Source organism: Carya illinoinensis, chromosome 14 (assembly GCF_018687715.1).
Source record: "Carya illinoinensis cultivar Pawnee chromosome 14, C.illinoinensisPawnee_v1, whole genome shotgun sequence".
Taxonomy (NCBI): Eukaryota; Viridiplantae; Streptophyta; class Magnoliopsida; order Fagales; family Juglandaceae; genus Carya; species Carya illinoinensis.
In genome coordinates this window covers 1-24,182 of record NC_056765.1, presented here as the reverse complement: position 1 = coordinate 24,182, position 24,182 = coordinate 1, and the positions used below count along the sequence as shown (strand labels likewise).

Below are 24,182 nucleotides of genomic sequence, written 5' to 3'. Positions count from 1 at the left end.
GAGTCGCTCTCTGTCTCTTTTAAGAAAATAAAATTATTTTAGGCGTAGATATTGGAATGCCTTTGCCCCCTACTTGTAGATAAAAAAGAAATCTAAAATTCATCTCTATTACAGTACTGACACGTGTCATTTAATTCATGTCTTCTTCTTTCCTTTTTTTTTTTTTAAAAAAAAAAATTCTTCCTCTCTCTCTCTCTCTCTCTCTCTCTCTCTCTCTCTCTCTCTCTCTCTCTCTCTCTCTCTCTCTCTCTCTCCGTTCTTCTTATTAAAGTATTTATAATGTGTTAAAACCATAGTTATATTAAAAATGTAAAACAAACTCCTGAGAGGTGATTATTCCTAATAATTGACCCAACACCCACTCAGATTGGACAATTTTAATTTTTCAATATAGTCTAAATGTATTTAATATGCTTAATTTGAGGCTTAATATATTAAAAAAATGATATTTATATTGCTAGAGTATGTAAATTTTGTACACTCAATTTAAAAAAAATGAATAAATATGAAATTTGTATGAAAAATTAAATTTTTAATAATTAATTTTACTCTAAAAATAAATAAATATAAAATCTGTTTAATAATTAAATTTTATTTTTTTATAAAAAATAGTATGTGAGACTTGCATTCTCTTAAGAGAATAATACGAAATGTTGATAAAAAATAAAATAAATGGGGATTAAAGAATTGCCGAATTAGATTCCTACTGAGACTTATTTAATGTAAAGTATGTGTATGTCGATGCCGTTCATTGACTTTATATGAAATGGATGAATCATTCAAAGGGTTCACATATCAACACCACCACAAAGTAAATTAAGTAAGAAAGAATAGATTCCATTCTATAATTTGTTTTTTTATTTATTTTTTTCTAATTTTGTCCATTCCATATTACCAGTTTATCTAAATAAAAAAATATGAAATTGCTTTTTATAGATTTGTTGCTTACCTTCCTTTGTCGTTTTGTCGGTCCTATTAAAATGGCATATATGCTTCTTTTTCTAAGTAAAAAACAAAAATTTATACATTATCTCTTCCTTTCATTCCAATATTAAAATGGGAGCAGATAACAACTACTCTTTTTAACTAACACCATTATTGAGAGAGACTTGAGCTTAAAAACAACTTAATATGACCAAAAAATATCCATAGCTTTACCATTTTATTTTAATTTTAAATTGAGATCTGAAAATGGCATTGCCAATTTGCCAGCCCCACGACAATTGTATTCATTTAATATACAACGTGGTGTCAGGATTAATGTTTTGAATACCGTACTGAATGCTGTATCGGTCAAGGTATTGGAACGAAATATTTCGATACTGGTACCGTTTTGGGATAGTCGATATATAAATAGATTATATATATAAATATATATATTAATTATATTTCAAAATAATAATTTATATATAAATAAATTATACATAAATATATATATCTATATAAATTATAAATAGTTTAGTCCAAATTGGAAGTAAAAAAATGAATTTATAATTTGAAAAAAATGAAAAAAAAAAGAAGACCGAAATATCGACCGGTACGGGCCGATACATAAGCCGGTATAGGCTGAAATATCGGCCGATACGATCGGTATTTGAACCGGTACAAAATATATAGAATTTCTGTACCGATCCAATGGCCGGTATGGTACGATTTTAAAAACAATGGTCAGGACTAGTGCACCTCTTCACCTACATTTAGCTGTTTCATATTTCAATAATGCTACGTACCACCGGGGCGTAACCCCGGCGCGTCCCCGTGACTGACCTGGCAACTGCCACATCAGCCGAAAAAAAAAATAATTAAAAAAAGAAAAAAAAAAAAGAAGAAAAAGGCCTGGAGAAAGCAGAGTTGAACGCGGGAGGAATTGTTTTTGACGTGATTTGAAGAGCAGCGGGCAGAGGCCAAACCGGAACCTCCCATCGCTGAACCGGAAGCTCCCATCGCCGACGAGCTGAACCTTTGATTTTTCTATGCTTTCAGCTGTATTTGTGAGTAAGTAAGAGAACGGTTGGTTAATCTTTGAAGAATAGTGAAGAAAACTATACAGGATCTGAAAACCCCCTTTTAAGACGTTGCCGAGGAGGTAGAATTGGTTTTTAGCTTGAGATCTGAAAATGGCATTGCCAATTTGCCAGCCCCACGACAATTGTATTCATTTAATATACAACGTGTTAGGATCAATGTTTTGAATACCGTACTGGATGCCGTATCGGCCAAGACATTGGAACGAAATATTTCGATACCGATACCGTTTTGGGATAGTCGATATATAAATAGATTATATATAAATATATATATTAATTATATTTCAAAATAATAATTTATATATAAATAAATTATATATAAATACATATATCTATATAAATTATAAATAGTTTAGTCCAAATTGGGAGTAGAAAAATAAATTTGTAGTTTGAAAAAAATGACAAAAAAAAAAGACCGAAATACCGACCGGTACGGACCGAAATATCGGCCGATACGGCCGGTATTTGAACCAGTACAAAATATATAGAATTTCTGTACCGGTCCAGTGGCCAATACGGTACAATTTTAAAAACAATGGTCAGGACCAGTGCACCTCTTCGCCTACATTTAGCTGTTTCATATTTAGCGGTGTGATAACGGAACTGCACCATAAGTAGACGGCTTCTTGGTTGTCGTCATCCTCTGTAGCAGCCATGCCTAGATGTGTGCCACCCCCATGGCCCATGTTGCGATGCCTTGCAGAGCTCCCAGAAATCCACACGTCTCCATTAATGGCAATGATGCCTCAATGATTAGTGTAATACTCTTCCTAGTCAATCATATAAGTGATACTCAAAAGTAGAATGCAACTCCGACACATCCTAAAGCAACCAAACATTTTCACACGTACACACTTTTTTTCATAAAATTTATTTTTTACTAATCACATTAAATTAGTACATATATTAAATACACACTCGTGCTTACAACTAGATTTTTCCTTTCATAATACACCAACTTCAAACTCAATCAGACTGACATGTCATCTTAAAATACAATACAAACCACAAGTGGAAACATTGCTACTTCATGCTTACCATTCCCACGCCACCAATTGTCACAATCTTAAGTAACGTATCAAAGCGTTTCTGCCTAGCAAAGCTTCTCTCTTGCCACTGTTGTCGCTGCTGTTTGTTTGTTGTTATCATGTACACTAACAAAAGACAAATCATTCTGACATCATTTTTCCCTCGCTCTGTCACAATCGCCGGTACTGCTCCAAATGCGACAAAAATAAGTTGGAATGCATTTCCCTGAGGGAAGGGACAAGAGGGCAAAGCCGGATTAAGAAAATGGAGTCTACTTTTAGCCTTCCCTTCCCTACTGAACTGGAAAAAAAAATATACACATGTATTACTCTTCATCGGCCAAGGTTACATGTTTTTAACTTTTCCTCCATTTCTAACTGCCAAATAGGCAATGAAGATATACCTTTGAATATGGCAGCAGTCATTCAGCTGTTAGTCCCTCACGGAAACATCCCCTCAAGAAACTCATCAAAGTTATCATCGTCATCAATTTTACGATCATCAGTTGAAGTTGAAGCCTTTTTCCCTGCAAACAACAACTTAGTATAAATTCGCCACAATCAAACAGAAACAACCAGCAAGGATCTTGTTGAGAAAAGATAGGGATGTGTATGCTGGAGCAAGTTTCTATCCAAATTAATAGGTGCTAGTCTTTCAATCTATTGTAGTGGTCACAGTTACAACAGACGCTTGGCTAGCTCAATGAAGGTAACACCATCATGTGAAACTTGGAGGAAGCCCTATTTAATATCGGAATATCCCTATCCACATATCCATGAAGAGAAAGTCAAACTGAAATTGCTCCAAGTCTTGGATAGAGTTCGTCCTAGCAAATAGGTAAAACCTTCTCGGTAACCAACTCCAAAAAATTGTCAAACTTTAACCACAAATATCACTATACTGTTACACAGATCCATTTAATTTATAATTAAACTTGTACTAATTTAAAAATCAACAATATTCAAGAAGTGACTTGCCCACAAATGGATGGAGTAGGTTGAAAGTTTTGAAAACCAAAAGCTCCTAAATTCTAGTCATGGTCACAACCCCTGGAACATCCCTTCTTTAACCACATGGAACTGGTGCGCACAATCCTAAGTTTAATTCGTAATTGCAGAAAGCAGAGTATTAAATAGGAGTTCCAATCATTTCCAAGACCTATCCCATGATCCTACCACAAAGTAAAACATTGCTAAGCCACAAAAAACAATAAAAACTAGATGCACTAATCTGAACTGAAAATAGGCACAATAAACTGCAATGAAAAAAAAGGGAATGAGCATAGCTTATGCAATATTGGAGTTCAATCAGAGGCAAGTCCAGACCTTTTCTCCTCTCCTTGATCCCTTCATACTCGACATCCGTTTCATCATCACTTCTCGACCGGTTCCTGGAATAAGGAGCTGGTAATTTAATCAGTAACTCAGTACAATATACACTGCAAAGCAAACAATAGACTTGGATTGGGACCTCTTCCGTTTATTTTTTTCTTGCTCTCTTTTCTCTGATTGCTCCTTCTCTTTCCGCCTTTTATAATGAAGCTTCTCCGTGCATCTATTTGAGAGTGATTGACAACATCAAAATGTGTTGGAGCATATTAATGAAAACTTCAAAACCAGTGAACCAAAACATTCATTGGTAAGAGAAGAAGACGTGTTTGTCCAACCCAATAAACCCAACATCAGAAGATGATATCTGATAACTGACTTTTTTTGATAGGTAATATCTGATATCTGACTTGTTATTCGATTTACCTGTGCCAGTTAAAATGTATATTATTCTGAAATTGAATTTGAGGGAAAACATACTAAATCCCATTCAATTATAATGGTCAATTGCTGGCAGAATTTACGATGAGAAGCAATGTTTCAAATACCCCTATAGAACTATAAAAAGGAGAGGGGGGGGGGGGGGGGGGGGGGGGGGGGGGGGACAGACACTCCCGACCAAAAGAAACTTCGAAAAAGAATAAAGAAGTTTCTAAGCCAGTTTCTTTGTAAACCAAAAAGGTCCCTAAAATTAAACAGGGTTGATCAATTCAACCACCAATTGGACAAAAATGTTAAATCAACTATTTTTCTCTCAGGTGAACTACTTTTTGCCCCTTAACATAGACTATAATCCTTTCAAACAGTACATCATACTTCCAACTTAAAATAAGTATTATTGTCCAACTCTGCTATGTCCCTGCCAGGAACATCAATAACAGATTGGGAAAACAAAGTCAACTAATGTTTCATTCATCTGTATAAACTCCATGTGGATGCCAAACATTCATAGTAAACAACCAGAAGGGCCAAACTTCATATAAAAAATATATATTTTCAGAATAGATTATAACAACCATCTGAGATTTTAGATCCTGCCGAACAACAACATCAGCTAAATAAGTTACATGACCATTTCAGACATAGATGAAGAAATAAATATAGAACCAGCAAAAACCAACTAACCTCTCACAAGTCATCAATTTTACAAGGGCCTGTTTGTTTTCTCCAGCTTCAGAGTAAGAAAAGTTCACCTGTAATGTAACAGCCAAGAAGTGGTATAAAACTTCTTTGATACATAAACACAAAATTTTTTTATTAGAAGAGCACTAGGGAAGCAACCAAGTGCACATGAAGTATAAAAAGGCACCTAGTTAAAGCAAAGAAGAAGCACAAAAATCCAAAATCACACAGAGCTCTGAGAATAGAGTTTTCTGACTCTGGCAACGCCCTCTTGTTATCTTCGAGAGTGGTATAGAACTTGAATAGAGAACAGAGCTAATAGGATAATATAGCATAATTTACTGTTCCTTGAACTAAAGCTTATATATTGAAAAAAATAATAGCAATCATATTCCACTATTAGTTCAAACATGAACAACTTTTACTTATCACAAAAAAAAAAAAAAAAAAAAGAAGGGAGACAAAAATGCAAACCAATATTAAATAGTTTACAAGGGTTCGACACACACATAGATGAAAAGAATTAGCTTTATGTAATTTAACCATCTCACGTGTTGCAAGTACCATCCAGAACCAGTGCAATAGTGGTATAAAACATTACTCGGCATGGAAATCGGTATCGAATATCTGTCAGAATTGATTTTGTGTGTGTGTGTGTGTGTGTACACACAGTTGAGACAGCTGAAAGCATGAGGAGGCCTCTCACAAAATTCAACCTACGCTCCTAGTTCATTAAATACATCAAGCATGACATCTTGAATATGAGCAAAAAATGGACAGACAAAGCAAGTCTTACTCAAAAGATTGTAATGATGTCCAAACCAGATAGTAACAATTGCAATCTTTTTATCTTTCATTCTATTTAAAGACAATGGACATCATGTAAAAAATGCAATCTTTTTATCTTTCATTCTATTTAGAGACAACACTGTCTGAATTTTAAGTACTGCACCCATATTGTTGGTGGAATATTGAGTACTCATATTAACAGAATCATCAACAAGACAATCACTGAGTACAATTATACAGCTTTCTCCTAAATAGGTGTATTCACATGTATACTTCCAGTGTACCTGGGCTATGCCTATCTCTACATAAATAAAACATCTTATTACTTATCAAAAAAAAAAATTATACAGCTTAAAAAAATATTTCTCTGATGACAAACTCCAAAAAGTGGTTAAATAATGAAAAATAAGAGGGGGAGTGGCTCGATGAAATTGGTTAATAGATGATCCTTACATAACAATATGGTTCTCAAAGTAGCATACCGACTGTAAAAATATTACCCAGCATTGGCATGCACCAACGCAATATATATATATATATTTTTTTGATAAGTAAAATGGTAGTATTAATAATAAAAGGCATAGCCCAAGTACACAAGATGGTATACAAGAGATAAGACCTATCTAGGTCGCTATAGAAGTTGCAAGGAACTCATGTACATTTAAACCATTAAAGTCTATAGCTAGAGTCCACAGGAATAAAGTACTGAAAAAAATAGAACTAAGCTCCTCTTTTGTCCGCTCCTTATCTTCGAATGTTCTCTCATTGCGCTCTTGCCAAATACACCACATAATACAAATAGGGATCATCTTCCACACCGCTTTGATTTGTGAATCTCCACCCGGCATCACCCAACTGGCCAATAATTCTACCACTGACTCCGGCATTACCCAACTTAACCCTACTCGACTGAAAACTTCACACCACAAAGCTCTAGCTGACTCACAATGAAGCAGGAGATGGTTCACTGTCTCTCCAGTTTTCTTACACATACAACACCAATCAGTGATGATGATCCGACGCTTACGCAAATTATCGGTAGTCAAGATCTTTCCCAACGCTGCTGTCCAGGTGAAGAAAAGTGACTTGGAAGGCGCCTCATTCCTCCACAAGCTTTTCCATGGGAAAGGAGAATTTGGTATATTTGTAAGGGCCTTATAATAAGAGCGGACTGAGAAAGTACCCTTACCCACCGGTTTCCACCATAGCTTATCTTCATGTCTTCCATTCATCTTCATAGAGTACACTAGGCTGAAAAACTCTGTGAAGCTATTTACTTCCCAATCATGTGCTGTTCTACAGAAAGAGACGTTCCAATGGACTTGATCCCCTGAACGAACTAAAAGATCTGCCACCGAAGCTTCTGGATCACAAGCCACTCGAAAAACCAACGGGAAGGAATCCTTCAAAGCCTCCTCCCCACACCAGATATCTCTCCAAAATTTTATACGTGTGCCCTCCCCCACCAATAGTTTCGTATGGTTGACAAACAACCCCCACCCTCTTCTTATATGCTTCCAAATCCCCACCCCATAAGGCCCAGGCCCCTCTCTAGTGCACCATCCCCCCCATAAGCTGCCATGTTTACTCTCGACTACTAATTTCCATAATGCTTCCGGTTCTCTATTGTATCTCCATAACCATTTCCCGAGTAGTGCCCGATTGAATTTTCTTAAGTTCTTTATCCCTAACCCACCTGAAGAAATTGGTCTGCATACCTTATCCCAACTGATTAAGTGAAACTTGAATTCATCTCCCATCCCACTCCAAAGGAAATCACGATACAATCTTTCTATTCGTGCCGCCACGGAAATTGGAATAGGGAAAAGAGATAGAAAATAAGTAGGTAAGTTAAAAAGAGTACTCTTAATTAGAGTCACACGGCCTCCTTTCGACAAATACAATCTCTTCCATCCAGCCAATCTTCGCTCTATCTTCTCCATCACTGGATCCCAAATAGAAACAGCTCGTGAAGGCGCCCCCAAAGGTAGGCCCAAATAGGTCATAGGGAGAGCAGCGACCTTACATCCCAACGTACTAGCCAACTGACTAATGCTACTGACATTCCCAACAGGAACTAACTCTGATTTATCAAAGTTCACCCTCAAACCTGACGCTGCTTCGAAGCATAACAGAAGTGCTTTCAATGTCCTTAGTTGTTCTTTTTCAGCCTCACAAAATATTAAAGTGTCATCTGCAAAAAGTAAGTGGGAAATTGAGATTTGGCCCCTGTTCAGATCACCCACTGAAAATCCAGCCAGTAGACCATTGGTAACTAACGCCATTAGCATCCTACTCAGAGCCTCCATGATGATGACAAAAAGAAATGGGGATAAAGGATCTCCCTGTCTTAGACCCCTCGAACTGTTAAAGAAACCTTCTGGACTGCCATTGATCAACACTGAAAATCTTGTTGTTGAAATACACCATCTAATCCACCTACACCATTGTTCCCCAAAGCCACACCTCTTTATTAGATAAATGAGGAAATCTCAATTTACGTGATCATATGCCTTTTCTATGTCTAGCTTACAAGTGATCCCTGCAATACCAGACTTTAATCTACTATCTAGGCATTCATTGGCTATTAGGACCGAATCTAGAATTTGACGACCCCTAACAAAGGCATTTTGTGGCTTTGAAATTATCTTGCCGATGGCTACACCCAATCTGTTAGCTAGCACCTTTGAGATAATTTTATAAATCCCATTGATGAGACTAACAGGCCTAAAGTCCTTCACTTCCGAAGCCCCAGTCTTCTTCGGTATTAAGGCGATAAAGGTCGCATTCAGGCTTTTCTCAAATTTCCCAAACAAGAAAAGTTCCTGAAAGACATTCAAAATATCCTCTTTTACCACCTCCCAACAAGTTTGGAAGAATCCCATCGAAAATCCGTCTGGTCCTGGTGCTTTATCTTTCCTCATTCGTCTAATCACTTCATACACCTCCTCTTCCTCAAAAGCTCTTTCCAACCCTGATGCGGTCTGTGGTTCAATCAAATCAAATTCAAGTCCATCCAGTTTTGGCCTCCATCCCTCTCTTTCTGTAAATAGCTGTTCAAAAAAATTCAGCACGTGCTCCCGGATCACAGGAACCTCCGTACATTCACTACCATTGATTCTCAGCATCTCAATGGTATTATTCCTCCTATGAGAATTTGCCACTCTATGGAAGAATTTTGTATTTCGGTCCCCTTCTTTCAGCCACAATTCTCTTGACTTCTGCCCCCAAGAGATCTCCTCAAGTGATAATACCCTTTCCAGATCGGCGGTCAGCATTGCCTTTCTAGACACTTCCTCTGCAGTAAGTAATCTAACTTCATTGAGCCTTTCTAGAACCTGTAACTCCTCCATCTTATTTTTCTTTTGTTCCCCTACATCTCCAAAACTTTGTGTGTTCCAAAGTTTTAAGTCCTCCTTAAGCGCCTTAAGTTTGCCTGCAAGAATATGAGAGGGAGTACCATTAAATTGATAAGAAGACCACCAATTCCTTACCCTGTCCACAAAGCCCTCACTTTTCAGCCACATGTTTTCAAACTTAAAATAATTACGCCCACTACGAATGCCTCCTCCATCCAACAAAATTGGGAAATGATCTGAGCATAGTCGCGGTAATCTCCTCTGACATACCTCCGGATAATGGCATTCCCAATCCGGCGATATTAAAAATCTATCCAGCCGGGACCACGTCTGACTATTAGACCAAGTAAAACGACCCCCCATGAGTGGAAGATCCACCATATTCAAGTCAAAAATGCAGTCGGAGAATTCTGTCATGGCTGATCGTAGGCGACTATCACCAGATCTTTCACTAGGGAACCTTATAATGTTAAAATCCCCTCCTATGCACATAGGAAGTTCCCACCAGCTGTGTACACCCGCAAGTTCTTCCCATAAACGATGTCTGTTGTTGTCTACATTCGGTCCATAAATTCCTGCAAAAGCCCACAAAAAGTTGTCTTCTACCATCTTAAAAGAACATGCCACCGTGTGTGTAATCCCCTACGAACTCCTCCATCTTTACCACTACCCTTTTGTCCCACATCACAAGAATACCACCCGAAGCCCCATTCGACGCCAGATAAACCCAATCTACATAAGGACAATGCCAAACACTTCTCACAATATTTCTAGTCACCAATTTCAATTTAGTTTCTTGTAAACAAACAATATCAGCCCGCCAATCTCGAAGCAAGTTTTTTATTCTTGCTCGCTTATTACTCTCGTTCAGCCCCCGCACATTCCAAGAAACAATTTTTGGCTTCATAAAGAAATACACGTACCCTTCCCTTTGGCCCTTTCACAACTTGAACTTCCCTCATTCAATGACCAATTCAATCTCTTGAGCTCCCTACGTTTCTTATCACCCTTATTCTTAGATTGCGAGTGACCCACCTCAATGGCTGTGAGGAGAGCCATAAACTGTTCTTCATACCCCACACACTTCATACCCACAATATGTTGAATATCCTTTACCTTATTAAACACCCAATCCGACATCTCACCTTCATTGGGTAGCAAACAGTCTAAAGGAAACGGATTCCTTTCACCATACCCCTCAAACTGATTTGTCCCTTCCCATTCCAGCACTGTCTCCATTATCTCCATCCCATCCGAGAGGTGATTTTCTTCTTGAGTGTCAGGAACCATCACCAGATCACTGCTACCAGATCCCAAAACCTCTATTTGTCTGGTCGATGGGTTCTGTTTGTTCACAACAGGTAAGGAAGCTCCCGAGCGTTGGTTTTCTTCATTAAACTTCACGGGCTCCTGCACTTTTTCCGTCCCAAACTCTAAAAAAGTATCCAGATGATTCATAAACTACACCAGGGACCTGAACTTGGGAAGATAAAATCACCCCATTTATTTTCGATTGGTTCTGTGCGACAAATTCCTGAAAAAAAGCCATCGGAGACTGAACCCCGACGTTTTCCTCCATCCGCGACGGCAAAATCTGCTCCTCTACCGTCGCCGGCGTAGTCTGTGCCACCGGAGAATGCTTCGCCGTCGATATCTGTTCAACCTGGACCTGGGTTATCGACGGCTTCTTGGGATCCGATGGATCTGCCTGTTTCGGATGGATCTGCCTGTTTCGGATCCTCCAAGCCTTTGGGTCTTTCGGCCCATGGGATGGCCCTGGGTCTTTCCCTTTATTGGGTAAAGCCTCAACAACGGGCTTCTCCTTAAAGGCCTCATCCACCCCCCCTTCCAGGCCCATTCCCGATCCCTTATAGGCCCGGCCCCACTCTTTCCTTATTAAATGCTCTATCTTCAGCTGCAGATCACTTATCTGCGATTTAGCTTCCCAAAGGAGTTTCAGCATCTCCCCGTCAATCACGTCTCTTACTTGACTATTGCCTACCTGCCCCTGAACAGGGCATGCCTCTCTGACAGGTACCTGTCCCGTAGCCTCACCAACTTGTATGAGCCTACCTTCACCTTCAAACCGAGCCACCTTCGGCTGCACCACCATCAACGCCTCCCTGTAAGACTGTGGGTTTGCATTGGATAATTTCCTGATCAGCCTACCATCCTTCCTCTTTTCATCGGAACGCTCCCACAGCGCCTCCCCCATCTTACTCCAACCATAACCCACTTCCTCAGGGACGAAAATGAACTTTCTCCTCCCTCCCGCTCCATATTCCACCACAGCCAGATATCGGCCTCTTGCATTTGAACACCGTTGAGCAATAAAGCTACTGCTGCCTTCCCTTATGGTGGTGTAAAAATCATTTTTATCTTCCTTTGTGCACCCATCCATGGCGTTAGCCAGCCATTTTACTGCTGAAGGTCCCAGGACTACCTTAGACATCAACTTCCATGTCCTTTCCGTGATCACCACTCCGCCCCCCTCCTTAACCAGAGTGAAACATTTAGAATCTATAACTAATTCCTTACACGAATACATGATGTTCACAGAAAACCAATACAACCGTCGTGAGGACCGTAGCTAACCACCCAAACTAACGCAAGAAAACTGGCTGCAAGCTAACCATCATCAAGAGAAAAGTGTACGGAGAGAAAAAGCTAAGTGTACTCTTCCAGATACTGAAAAGCTAATTTTTTTTTTTTTTACCAACGCAATATATTAAAGATTGTATATATAAAATTTCCCCAATGTCGTTTAGATGAAACATTATAAACCAAAAATAAAAAATAAAAAAAAAATTAAAATGCTTAAGAGATCAATGACGTTTATAGAAACACGTGCCTCATAACTTGCCAAGCCATCTTTCTCGTCACAATGTTTGTTACCACATATAAACTGCCCTGACAAAAAAGGGTGACAAGTCGATTCTAAACTCAAAACAATTCTCAACAATGGTATTAAAATAATTAATGAGGAGAATGATATTACCTTTCCCAGACATGACTTCCTTTTCTGTCCTCCACCTCAGACCAATCTATAAAGAAACTTTTATATATTAGAGTAAAATTTTAGATGTAATGCAAGTACTACAAGACAATCAATACAGCACAACACAGAAGCTATAAAAAACATGTAGCATTCATTCTCTTCCCCTTAAGCATGAAATTTCAATTGGACTCTCATTTATCAGAATCGATTAACCAATTAAACAACTCCATTATGTCAGCAAAGTTTATCTTTTAGAGGCTTCCAACCCCCAAATACTCTCCCATGTAAAAGGACTTCCTTTTTTTATCAGTAAAAGGACCCCTCTTAAAACCTCTTCACGTTCACATCCCCTTAGATCCCATTATTTTAATTTACCTATTTAAAAAATAAGAAAAAACCTTGCCAAAGGCCAACGGCCTGATGGCATGAAGCCCCACCTCCAAAAGTGAGGTCTGGGGTTCGATCCCCTCCCCAAATCCCCATATCAAAAAAAAAAAATAAGAAAAAACCTCTTCACATTCACAAGAACCCCCGAAACTCAATTTATCAGTCTCCTATCAAGCCATTTATAAGAAATGAGAAGGAATCTAAAATCCATCTTTCTTGAACATGTTCTGTTTTCTGACTAACTTCCTGCAATAGATTTTAGCGAGTATCTTTAGTAGAATATTTTTTTATTGGCACCAGGTGTCCGAGAACAAAGTCACAACTAATCCCAGGGGTGCACAGGCCCTCGCAAGAAGTTTCCCGCAAGTGCACCTCAGGTAATTCAATGGGAAGTTCCCCTAATCCGATGGCCCCAAACTTATTTGCACCAAAGAGGATTTGAACCTTAGACCTGCAGGGAGCATACTGCCAAAACCAAGGCCTTTACCACTTGAGCCAGCCCCGAGGGGTTTCTTTAGCAGAATATTGTAAAAGAAGCACTGACAATTCTCAAACTAAAGTAGTTAAAAAAACAAAAACTTCCCCAAACCAAAATGCTAAATAGTACCATAGACCCAAAACCAGATTTCCTGCAAATTTAGAACAGCTTACAGAACAAAATGACAGAAACCAAAATGAAAGGAATGGAAGATACAGAGGAATCAAAAATAAAACAAGAGAAGAGCAGAATGCGATCTACTTCACACATTCTCTCAATAACTTTGTTTATTTCACTGGAAAACTCATCAGAAGACAAGCTTGCCTTCATATGCAGGTAAAGGAAGCATTTTCAAAGGACTAAATTAAAATCATTACTGTTAGGTTCATATCTTAAAAGAAACTGAGATTATAAATATGTGCTGAATAAGCAATCACCTTGCCACTTTTGTAGTGTGACATGTCAGCTATGCAATATCTTCGGCAAGTTTAAGGCAATGAACAAGGAAACATATCTGAAACAATTTCACAACTTTGAAGTAATATCTTCTCTAGAAGGATACTCTTTAAAAAGCTTTTCATAATAACGCTTCACCAGCCTTTGCTCCCAAGAAGGATCCATATCATCTTCCTCAGTACGTATAAACCTAATCAATGGGTGAAAAGAAAATCGAAGTCTTAGATTGAAGGAAGAGAATTTCACAAAAGTATATTGGGGAGACTACCTCTGAAATGGGAAAATAAAATAAAAATAAAATGATATAAAACTAAAATAGCCAAAGGAAACACTGCTGCATTCTTTCATTCTCTTTTGTATCTCATAAGAAAATAAAAGTCCATATTTCTTTTTTGCACTTACGAAAATAGAAAAACAGTTTTTTTTTTTTTTTATGAGTAACAGAAAACATAATTGTTTGTAATTAATATCATCTGGTATTTAATAAGCATGTTTCCTCCATGAAAGTAAAGTACAATGCAGCCACCAGACTTTCCCATGAGCTAGTAAGTAGGGGTTGCGTCTAAGTGCAAAGAGGAAGATGAAATTCCATAAGATACTCAAAGGCTGCCTAGTGGAACAGTAATCAACTTGATTAAATGAAATTCAAAATGATCCAACCAAAAACCAGAAGGTTTTCCATCAAATACAAATGGAAAATATCTGAAATTGAGTAATAAATATAGAAAACAACACATCACATAATATAAGCCAAAGGGGTGTAATACAGACGTGCAGCCAATTGCGAACTTGTAGAGAGTAACACAAGAGGACATACCGATATCCCTCTCTTAGGGTGTCTTGATCAGTTTTAACAGGCAACTTTACATGTGTGGCTTTTTCTTTCCCGTAAAATCCAACTGCAACCCAAAACAAGAATCTTAATGAATATGCATTAACCATAACTACCATTATGTTTTAAAAAAAAAAGCAAACTGCGCTCAGCTTTCCATTAAAACTCAAAAGACTATTTTTTTAAGTTTCAATCGAAAACTTAAAGGACTGATGCAAAAAAAAATTTCTTATTGAACGTTGAAAACAATAACGAGATGTATATGTGATACAGAGAAGGGTTCACAACAAAGTATTATAACTCAATGCAGCACTACATCCAGTAATAGGTTCATCGAATGATGAAATTTAAAAGCAAAGAAAATGAAAAGTATAGACACTTGATGTGAAGTATAAATCAGCAACATTTGCTAAATAAAAAACTAAAGCACCATAATTGTATAAATCATCCTGCTCACAATGAGCAAAGCGAATGCATTGCTTGTGGCATATGAACATTGACAACTCCAAAAAAAAAAAAAAAAGACTAAATAGAAAGTTAAGTACTTATTCATAAATAGAATCTCATAATTATTTTGTGAAATGTAGAATCTCATAAAAGATGATTCTGATTGAGTTAAATAAATCCACAACAAATTGGCATGGAAGCACGTGCACGAGGCGTACATACGTAATATTTCTAAATACGTATCAAAATGCTGCAAAAACATTGAGTATGAGCTCCCTCACAATACATTTGAAAAATAGCTACATTTCCTACCTCCCTCGTAATATGTCTGATCACTTCAATATCAAAAATAGCAACTACTAGATAATTCTGTCTACAAAGAATATATGGATGATTGTAGCCCCCTTCCTCCTTAGTGGAGAGGATTGTTCATCACCCTTATTGCTTTAGGACAAGAGGAACCAACAAACAAAATGCTCGTCATTTGCATCCATCTCATGTGTCCATTTCAATCACAACCTATTCCCCAACTAATGGGAACAAAACTAATGCTTATTTATCGAATCTAGTTAGATAAATCAGTCTTCCAGAGCTCATATATATTCCTGAATACAAGATATTATTCGCAAATAAATGAAGTCAACGACTCAAAAGTGCCATTTTATGCAAAACATGGGAATTTTCTAATTAAATGCACGAAATCAATCCAAATTCTGCTCCTAAAATTCATGCTTCAATATATATATATATATTTGCGCAGTACAAATTCGAAGGGTGCTTAAAAAACGATTCAAATACACAGACACAGAAATAGTCAGAGAAAGAGAGACGAGCCGTAATCATGGAGAAACTTCTTGTGGCGGTCGTACGCGTTGAGGCCGCGAATGTGAGCCTGGTACTGCCTGTAAAAGATTAGGGTTTTGCAGTTAGTCAGCAGCAAATCGAACAGTGTGGGGAAATTTAAGGGAAAAAAGGAAAGAGAATTGGCTTTTTTCGCCGCCGGGGGGGGGGGGGGGGGTGGACTTACTGTTTTCGCTCTTCTCGGTCGAAGATTTCGGATCTCAGTGATCGGAACGACGCCATCTGGTTCTCCTCTACTCTTCCCTTCGATCGCCTTTCGCCGTTCAACTGGTTCTAAGTTTCTAACTTCTGTTGTGCCCTCGACCGTTGTTCAAACCAAGTACTGTGTGTGATAAATAAATAAGCTTTCCTAAATTTATATAACGCTTATTTTTCATAGAGAACTGCTACAGATACCCGCCGTTAGTTATCTGTTGCAGAATCGCTGACGTGGCTTAATGTCACGTCAGTCGATATATTTAAAAAAAAAAAAACAAAAACCAGACAAACAGCGTTATGAACGAAACCCATTTCAGCGGCAAGGCGTGAAACCCATTTCGTAACCCAAATCGGTAGAAAACGATTCCGAACAAACCAGTTCTCCTGCCCAGCAACTACACTCCTGTCGGCGTCGAATCCAAAGCCACTACATTGTGCAGGTAGTATTTATTCTTCCTCTTCTTATTTCTTTCTTCAAATTCCAGATGAAATGTGTGTATAAACGCTTTTGAATGTTGGGTCTTCTATCAGATTTGTTCCTCCCCCCTCAAGATCGGCATTTCCTTTTCCCATCCGTATAAACGCCCTTGTTCAAAGACCTCGACAAAGCCATTGTTGCTAAAGAAGTTACCCAACCATCTGTAATTAAAGAACACCCTTCCAAATTCAAATTAGTGATAGAACTTGCCTCCCCAATCGCTGCAAGAGCTTAATTCGTAATCAAATTGCACCAACCCAAATCCAAGTTCGTCAAAGTTGATGCCAAGTTAATCAGCGAAACAACTCCAACATCCCCAATATTCGTCCTCCTGCATAGCAAAACTTTCGACAACTTGCGACATTCGATTGCTAAAGCACATATACCATCGTCGCCAACATCATCGCAGGGTTGATCAAACTCATTAGAATTTTCCCGAAGGAGTTTCAAATTAAGGTTGAGGGCCTCGATTTTGGGAAATGTTTGGGCCAAGAATCTAAGGTTGTCATCAGTGATCCGTCGTGAACATTCGAAGTTAACTAAATTTGGGAATCTTGGTAAGAAACCCCGAAAGGAATCGAGGTCTAGAACCTTTGTGGATAAACGGGTAAGACCCTCCACCCTCAGCCATTGCTTGCAGACCACAGAGAGAGATTTTCTGGCATATGGGTCGTCGACCATCGTCACCCAATGTTGACATAACCCAAAATTGTGTCCTTTGTCCTCGAAATCAAACTTCCAAAAATTACGAATAGAAAGTGAATTAAAATATAAAACCCCAATAATGTTTACACTTGTTAGAGCTTAAAGACTTACAAAAAGCATTCCTTGATCGGAGCGTATACATGCCTCCTATTAGAGAAGTGCGTCTTATTAGAGAAGGTTAATCGAGCTAACATAGAGAGAGAGAGAGAGAGAGAGAGAGAGAGAGAGAGAGAGAGAGAGAGAGAGAGAGAGAGAGAGAGAGAGAGAGAGAGAGAGAGAGAGAGAGAGAGAGAGAGGGATTTTGAAGCGGTTGCCTGTAACATACTTCACCAAAAGAACTTCTCATCTGAAGGGGGAAAGAACTTCAGAACCAATTCTGAAGGCAAGGGGCTGTCGATTTTACGAAGGTCTATTGAAGACAATAGGAATACCTGCTGCGCACTGTTTCATTAATGTCCACGTGAGACCCGTGTACGCGCCGTGTCCCCAACGGCGTGTGCAACCAGCATTTCTCTTTTTTATATCACCTGCAATCTCCTTTAATTTTTGAAAAAGAAAAAGCATGTAAAATAGTTTTGCCAAAAAAAAAAAAAAAGAGTTTTCCTTTCCTGACTTTAAAGCAAACATGATTCTGAATAGATTGAAAATGGCTTATTTATTTATTTATTTAAAAAAAAAATCCAAATCAAATATTTTTGCCATGGCTGTAGTCCTATCTAAATATAAACAGTACTTTTGTCGTGCATGTGTGTTAATTGTATGTGTGCAGGAACGATAATCATTTTAGATAGAAGCAGTTTGGAGATGAGACGCATCCAGTCTCTCACTGTCGAAGCCTCTCATACCTATATTGTTTCTCTATAAATTTCTTCTCATCCTACAGATACAGCTTTAAAAGGCATAAGCCCTCGCCTTTTTTTTTTTTTTTTTTAATCATGCCTCTGAGCAAAGACTAATCCCATCAAGGCAATTGGTGTTCCTCTTTTGGGACAATTTTAGCTGTAAAGATTGAGAAAGAATGGACATCTTAGTCTAGTTGTCATGGTTGGTCAGATAATTAACTTCAAAGTATCTGATTTTATGATTGGCAAATCATGTGGTTGGAGCATCCATTATTTGTCACAAAATTATGAGGCTGCTGTTGTTACAGGACCATCTAAATGCGACAATCATTTCTGCATATTTTAAAAGGGTGAAAAAATACAAATGCCGACACTTCTATCAAGAGGGAGCTGAACCCAGAGGATATATATATATATGTATATATGTATATATATATAATCAAGATGAGAAATGAGTCAAAGGAGGAACTGCATATATTATATGGTTCAATAGAACATGCTGGTTTAGCTTATATAACTCATTGGGAATTTAAGAGATAAACCACCAATCTCTCTCTCTGTTTTTTATTTTTTATTTTTTTTATTTTATAACTTTTAATCAGAGGTTCATTGAATTGGAAGTTATTTCATATTCAGGGCTATATCCAAACTAATCAACACTTACATTTGCTTTGAAATCTATTTATCGATAATTGAACGCTGTCTTTAATCATACAAGACAAAATGCAGAATGGAATCAGGTTCAAGCAATTTTTCCCGATATTAATACAAAATATCACTTCTATAAAAAATTTTGAAATTGAGAAATATTGAATTATATAATAAGATCATGAAGTTATCAGTAATTAATAAATATATCATTCTTAAGTTTTTAAATGAGTAACAAGTTATTTATTATCCGAATAACATTTTTTCTTTGATAAAACCAATACAAATGAAATGATTGGACTATGTGATTACTGTGATCAGATCACACTAGATCACGCACACGCACGGAATATTTAGACTGTCGGTGGAGTAACTCTTAGGCTCGTGGTTGCTGTCCCTTTCGTTTCCTCTAAGCCATTTCCACGGGAATTATATCTCTACAATCATCAACAGCCGCACACGCTTCGTTTAAGACTCAGCGAGACAGCGAGAGACAGAGCTGGGCTTTACTTTGCATTGCTCGTCCGCTTGGGTCATTCGATCTGTCTCCCCCACTTCGATTATCTCTCTCTCTCTCTCTCTCTCTCTCTCTCTCTGTGGATTCTTGGTACGGGATCTGTAGGAGATTCTGGTGAATTTTCCGGAGAAGTTAATTGGGTCCTTGGAAATCCAACTGATCGAGTTGTTTTTCGCACAAAGATTGCGTCTTTTAGGTAAGTGCCGCCAGTGGGATGTGTTTCGTTGCTGTGCAAAGTGAGAAACGAGAGCTGCGTTTCTTCTGAAAAATTGCGTTAGAATTATGATTCTGGGTGTTGAGAAAACCAAGGAAGAGTTGCATAGCGAAGTGATTTTAATAGCTCAGTTCATAAACACTGCAAACTCCTCCAAGATTGTAATTTTACTGGCTAGTTTTTCTTTTCGTATGTTTTCTCAGCTACCAAATAGAACATGTAAATTTACAAATTTTCATTTACAGGAGCTATTGATCACTGTTGAAGGAAATAAACTGATTCTTTTAATTATTTTCAGGTACTTCTATGGAGATCTGGCTTTCATTTGATAAAAGGCTTGTTTTTTAATCATAGAGCTTTGAGGCATGAGTAGATCCTGTTGAGACTGATTTACCATATTGATCCATTGTACCGACCTGGGCTAAGAGAAGCGGGTTCCAATGGAATCAGAAGGAGAAATTGGGGTGAGTGTCGGAAAGCTTCAGTTTTAGCTTGTAATCTGCCCATTGTTTGGTTGATGAGAAAACTGAGTCAAGGCAAAGGTTAAGCGTGTTCACAGTTAAATTCCCGGTATTATTTTGATTATCAGAATAAAACATATTGTCCTTATCTTAGTCCACTAGTTACATTATGTTCAGATGAGTGGTAATTGTGGTTATCTCAGGTCCCATGCGATGAAAGAAATAAAATAAGATTCTCTAGTTTCTTTCTTTCCGCCCTCTACCTTTTTTCAGCAGCCAGATCGGCAGAGATCGAACTTTCACCTTCGCTGTTTTTCTTGTTCTCCTTTGATTTTAATTTTCCATAGACTGTGGCTAGATTTACTTATCCAAAAAAAGAATAACTCTAGGTACATTAGCTTAGTTTAGATTGTTCTGTTGCTTGATTCAAATTGATGTTATCAGTACTTAAATTTGCTGAATATGCCTCAGGCAAAGGCCACAAAGAATCTGGGTGGGCAGGTCTGCCAGATTTGCGGTGATAATGTTGGGAAGACTATAGATGGTGAACCATTCATTGCCTGCGATGTTTGCGCTTTTCCTGTATGTAGGCCTTGCTATGAGTATGAGAGGAAGGATGGGAATCAGTCTTGCCCTCAATGCAAAACCCGATATAAGAGGCATAAAGGTAAGTCAGTTGTTATCTAACTGGAAAGTCTGCCACACTAGGACACATGGGAAAAACATGATTGCAAGAAAGTTGTTTTTATTTATTTTTTGGATCAGTATAGAAAGTCGACTTATTTTAGAATATCCATATTCTCTTTCCCCCAACAAGGTCAACTGCAACCAACTTGTTACGTGTCTCATTCACGAGTCTGTGATATTGTCGATGAACATTGTGGAAACTGCAAAGATGAAAGAAAAAATGATAAATTTATTGAATGGTGTAAAATGAGAAAACATGTTTTGTCAACTCTGATAGTATATGTTTGTGGTATGCTCATACTGTCATCTCTGAACTTCTTTCTACAGTTTGTCCGGTATTGCTGGTAAAGCTGTGGGTTTTTTTAATTTTTTATCACAATTTTCTGACTGTATATTGTTTCTCTTTGTGTTGCCAATTCCAGGAAGCCCTGCAATCATCGGGGATGGAGGAGAGAATGCTGATGCTGATACTGATGCTGATGATGGTAGTGACTTCAATTACACTTCAGAAGATCAAAACCAAAAGCAGAAGATTGCTGAGCGCATGCTGAGCTGGCATATGACATATGGACGTGGGGAGGATGTTGGGGCTCCCACTTATGGTAAAGAGGTTTCTCACAACCACTTCCCTCTGCTCACTAACGGAACGGAGGTAACAAAAAAAAAACGAACTTCTGACATGCTATTTTCTTCTGTTTTTTTTTTTTTTGGGGGGGGGGGGGGGATGACTTTTGAAGTGGAAGTAAGCTTTTGGCAATTACTAACTTCCAGGTTTCTGGAGAATTGTCTGCTGCATCACCCGAACGTCTTTCTATGGCTTCTCCTGGAGTTGGTGGTGGAAAGTGTGTGCATCCTCTTCCTTATGCATCTGATGTTAATCAGTCACGTATGTGTCTCACCTTCACATGCGATATGAACTCTATACTTTGTTTATGTGTTGATATCAGATATTGATATGTCGGTGTTGGTTATACTTTTTCTGCAGCTAATATTAGGATTGTGGATCCAGCAAGGGAATTTGGTTCACCAGGCTTAGGTAATGTAGCCTGGAAAGAGAGAGTTGATGGATGGAAAATGAAGCAGGAAAAGAATGTTGTTCCAATGAGCACTGGCCAAGCCAATTCTGAAAGGGGGGCTGGAGATATTGATGCCAGCACTGATGTGCTTGTGGATGACTCTTTACTGTGGGTTCCCTCTTGATTGAACTTGTGAATCTTTGGCTGCTATTTTTGTATTTTTAGTTGAGGCTTTACTCTCTGGAATAGAAGCTTAAGACTTACTAGTTTGCTTTCTTGATGGTACAAACTTTACTTCATATTTACTTGCCAATAGTAGTTATTACATTTTAGCAATGCTTGCAAATTGAGTTCTGAGTGTAAAGCAAGTATAGGTGCTCAGTCAATTTTCCCAAGTTTGATTTCTAAGATTATCACATGTTAAATTCCACAGAAGAGCTGCAATTGATTTGACGTCCCTTATGTTTTGTTTTGCAGGAATGATGAAGCTCGGCAACCTCTCTCAAGAAAGGTTTCTATTCCATCTTCTAGAATAAACCCTTATAGGATGGTCATTGTTCTGCGGCTCATTATTCTCTGCATTTTCCTGCACTATCGAATCACCAATCCTGTGCGGAATGCCTATGCTCTGTGGTTAATATCTGTGATTTGTGAGATTTGGTTTGCGATATCCTGGATATTGGATCAGTTCCCTAAATGGCTGCCTGTAAACCGTGAAACATATCTTGACAGGCTTTCTCTGAGGTAAGAATATCTTTCAGCCTACTCTCAGCTATCATACTTGGTGATCAGATCTGCATTCATGTGTCTCGGACTCTCCAGTAGCTGTGTCATTTCAGTTTTATTCTTCCTCTTATATAATTTTGAGTCCAAATTTCTCTAGTATCCATCCTGTGTACTTGAGTTATCTGTTTTGAATTGTCTTATTACTTATCAAGAAAAAAAAATTAAATGCTTTGAATTTTTCAGTAAATTTTCGATCACTGACCAAAAACATTTTCCATATTTATATGAATTACAGATATGACCAAGAGGGAGAACCGTCACAGTTAGCTGCAGTTGATATATTTGTCAGTACTGTTGACCCATTGAAGGAACCTCCTCTTGTGACTGCCAATACTGTGCTATCCATTCTTGCTGTTGACTACCCAGTTGATAAGGTCTCTTGCTATGTATCTGATGATGGAGCTGCTATGTTAACATTTGAAGCTTTGTCTGAAACATCAGAATTTGCAAGGAAATGGGTTCCTTTCTGCAAGAAATATAGCATTGAGCCTCGAGCCCCAGAATTTTACTTTGCACAGAAGATTGACTACTTGAAAGACAAGGTTCAAACATCCTTTGTCAAAGATCGTAGAGCTATGAAGGTAAGGTTTTACCATACCAATGTACCTTGCTGCGCCATTCCCCCCACCCCCCCAAGGTGTCCTTATGTTACTTGTTCATGTCATATTGCAGAGAGAATACGAAGAATTTAAAGTCCGTGTTAATGGGCTTGTTGCCAAGGCACAAAAAATTCCTGAAGAAGGATGGATTATGCAAGATGGTACACCATGGCCTGGAAACAATGTCAGAGACCATCCAGGAATGATCCAGGTATCTTTTCCGTCACATTGGTAGATCTGTTTATGCTGAACACTGTTAGTTAGCTGGTTAGATTTCAATCTGTTTTTAAAGTTCATAAAAATAATCTATATATGACAATGGTGTTGGAATAGTGACAGTTACTGCTGAGAACCTTCTCTCTTTGTATACAATTTAAGTTATCCTCATTAAGTTTGTTTCCCAACCCCTCCCCCTTTCCAATTAGTGTTCTGATACATTGGGTTCTAAAGTGGATTCTAGTATCTCTGCTCTCTTGTATAAGTATCATTTGGTTACTTTGTGAAGGTCTTCTTGGGCCAAAGTGGGGGGCTTGATTCTGAGGGCAATGAGCTGCCACGTTTAGTCTATGTTTCTCGTGAAAAGCGTCCTGGTTTTCAACATCACAAGAAGGCTGGTGCCATGAATGCACTTGTGAGTAATTAACAATATGCAATTGGAGTTCTTCATTCTTTTGATGTCCAGAAGTATCTTATCTTTGGTGGCCAACACTCTCTTGCAGGTTCGAGTATCAGCAGTCCTTACCAATGGGCCTTTCTTGTTGAATCTTGATTGTGATCACTACGTAAACAACAGCAAGGCCTTGAGGGAAGCTATGTGCTTCCTCATGGATCCAAACCTTGGGAAACATGTTTGCTATGTTCAGTTTCCTCAGAGATTTGATGGTATTGACAGGAATGATCGATATGCCAACCGTAATA

At 38.2% G+C, this 24,182-nt stretch overlaps 3 protein-coding genes across 9 annotated transcripts; 2 read left to right on the top strand and 1 right to left on the bottom strand.

Moving 5' to 3' along the window:
* Window positions 1–2,871: 2,871 nt before the first annotated feature.
* Window positions 2,872–16,465, bottom strand: LOC122294294 (protein FRA10AC1). 5 transcript variants are annotated; one of them, XM_043102910.1, is made up of 12 exons: window positions 16,280–16,461; window positions 16,087–16,154; window positions 14,791–14,872; window positions 14,080–14,163; window positions 13,955–13,994; window positions 12,653–12,698; window positions 12,506–12,564; window positions 5,510–5,577; window positions 4,527–4,610; window positions 4,382–4,446; window positions 3,460–3,582; window positions 2,872–3,351 (listed from the first exon to the last, which is right to left on the bottom strand). In XM_043102910.1, exons 1-11 carry the CDS (start codon window positions 16,333–16,335, stop codon window positions 3,497–3,499), a joined length of 738 nt encoding a protein of 245 aa, XP_042958844.1. In that variant the 5' UTR covers window positions 16,336–16,461; the 3' UTR covers window positions 2,872–3,351; window positions 3,460–3,496. The 5 variants fall into 5 exon arrangements, with proteins under 5 accessions (XP_042958844.1, XP_042958845.1, XP_042958842.1 ...); XM_043102911.1 differs by having other exon boundaries at window positions 2,872–3,241; XM_043102908.1 differs by having other exon boundaries at window positions 2,872–3,356; window positions 16,280–16,459.
* A 2,892-nt stretch (window positions 16,466–19,357) lies between these two features.
* On the top strand, window positions 19,358–23,134 carry LOC122294731 (cellulose synthase A catalytic subunit 3 [UDP-forming]-like; the record flags this gene model as incomplete). Of its 3 annotated transcripts, none has more annotated exon segments than XM_043103654.1 (8): window positions 19,358–19,697; window positions 20,014–20,179; window positions 20,648–20,843; window positions 21,286–21,515; window positions 21,635–21,749; window positions 21,849–22,047; window positions 22,357–22,623; window positions 22,901–23,134. In XM_043103654.1, coding segments are annotated over 7 exon segments (1,265 nt in total), but the record flags the coding sequence as incomplete, so codon positions are not given.
* Window positions 23,135–23,240: 106 nt separating this feature from the next.
* Window positions 23,241–24,176, top strand: LOC122294599 (probable cellulose synthase A catalytic subunit 8 [UDP-forming]; the record flags this gene model as incomplete). Its single annotated transcript, XM_043103488.1, has 4 exons — window positions 23,241–23,246; window positions 23,338–23,475; window positions 23,770–23,895; window positions 23,984–24,176. Coding segments are annotated over exons 1-4 (463 nt in total), but the record flags the coding sequence as incomplete, so codon positions are not given.
* Between the last annotated feature and the right edge of the window lie 6 nt (window positions 24,177–24,182).

Excerpts from the sequence above, each read along its gene's own strand:
- LOC122294294 (XM_043102910.1), bottom strand. The coding sequence starts at position 16,335 with ATGGCGTCGTTCCGATCACTGAGATCCGAAATCTTCGACCGAGAAGAG. Across the intron at positions 5,578-12,505 it reads ATGGCTTGGCAAGTTATGAG|GTGAACTTTTCTTACTCTGA; the intron begins GCACGTGTTTCT and ends GTTACATTACAG. Across the intron at positions 4,611-5,509 it reads AAATTGATGACTTGTGAGAG|ATGCACGGAGAAGCTTCATT; the intron begins GTTAGTTGGTTT and ends ACTCTCAAATAG.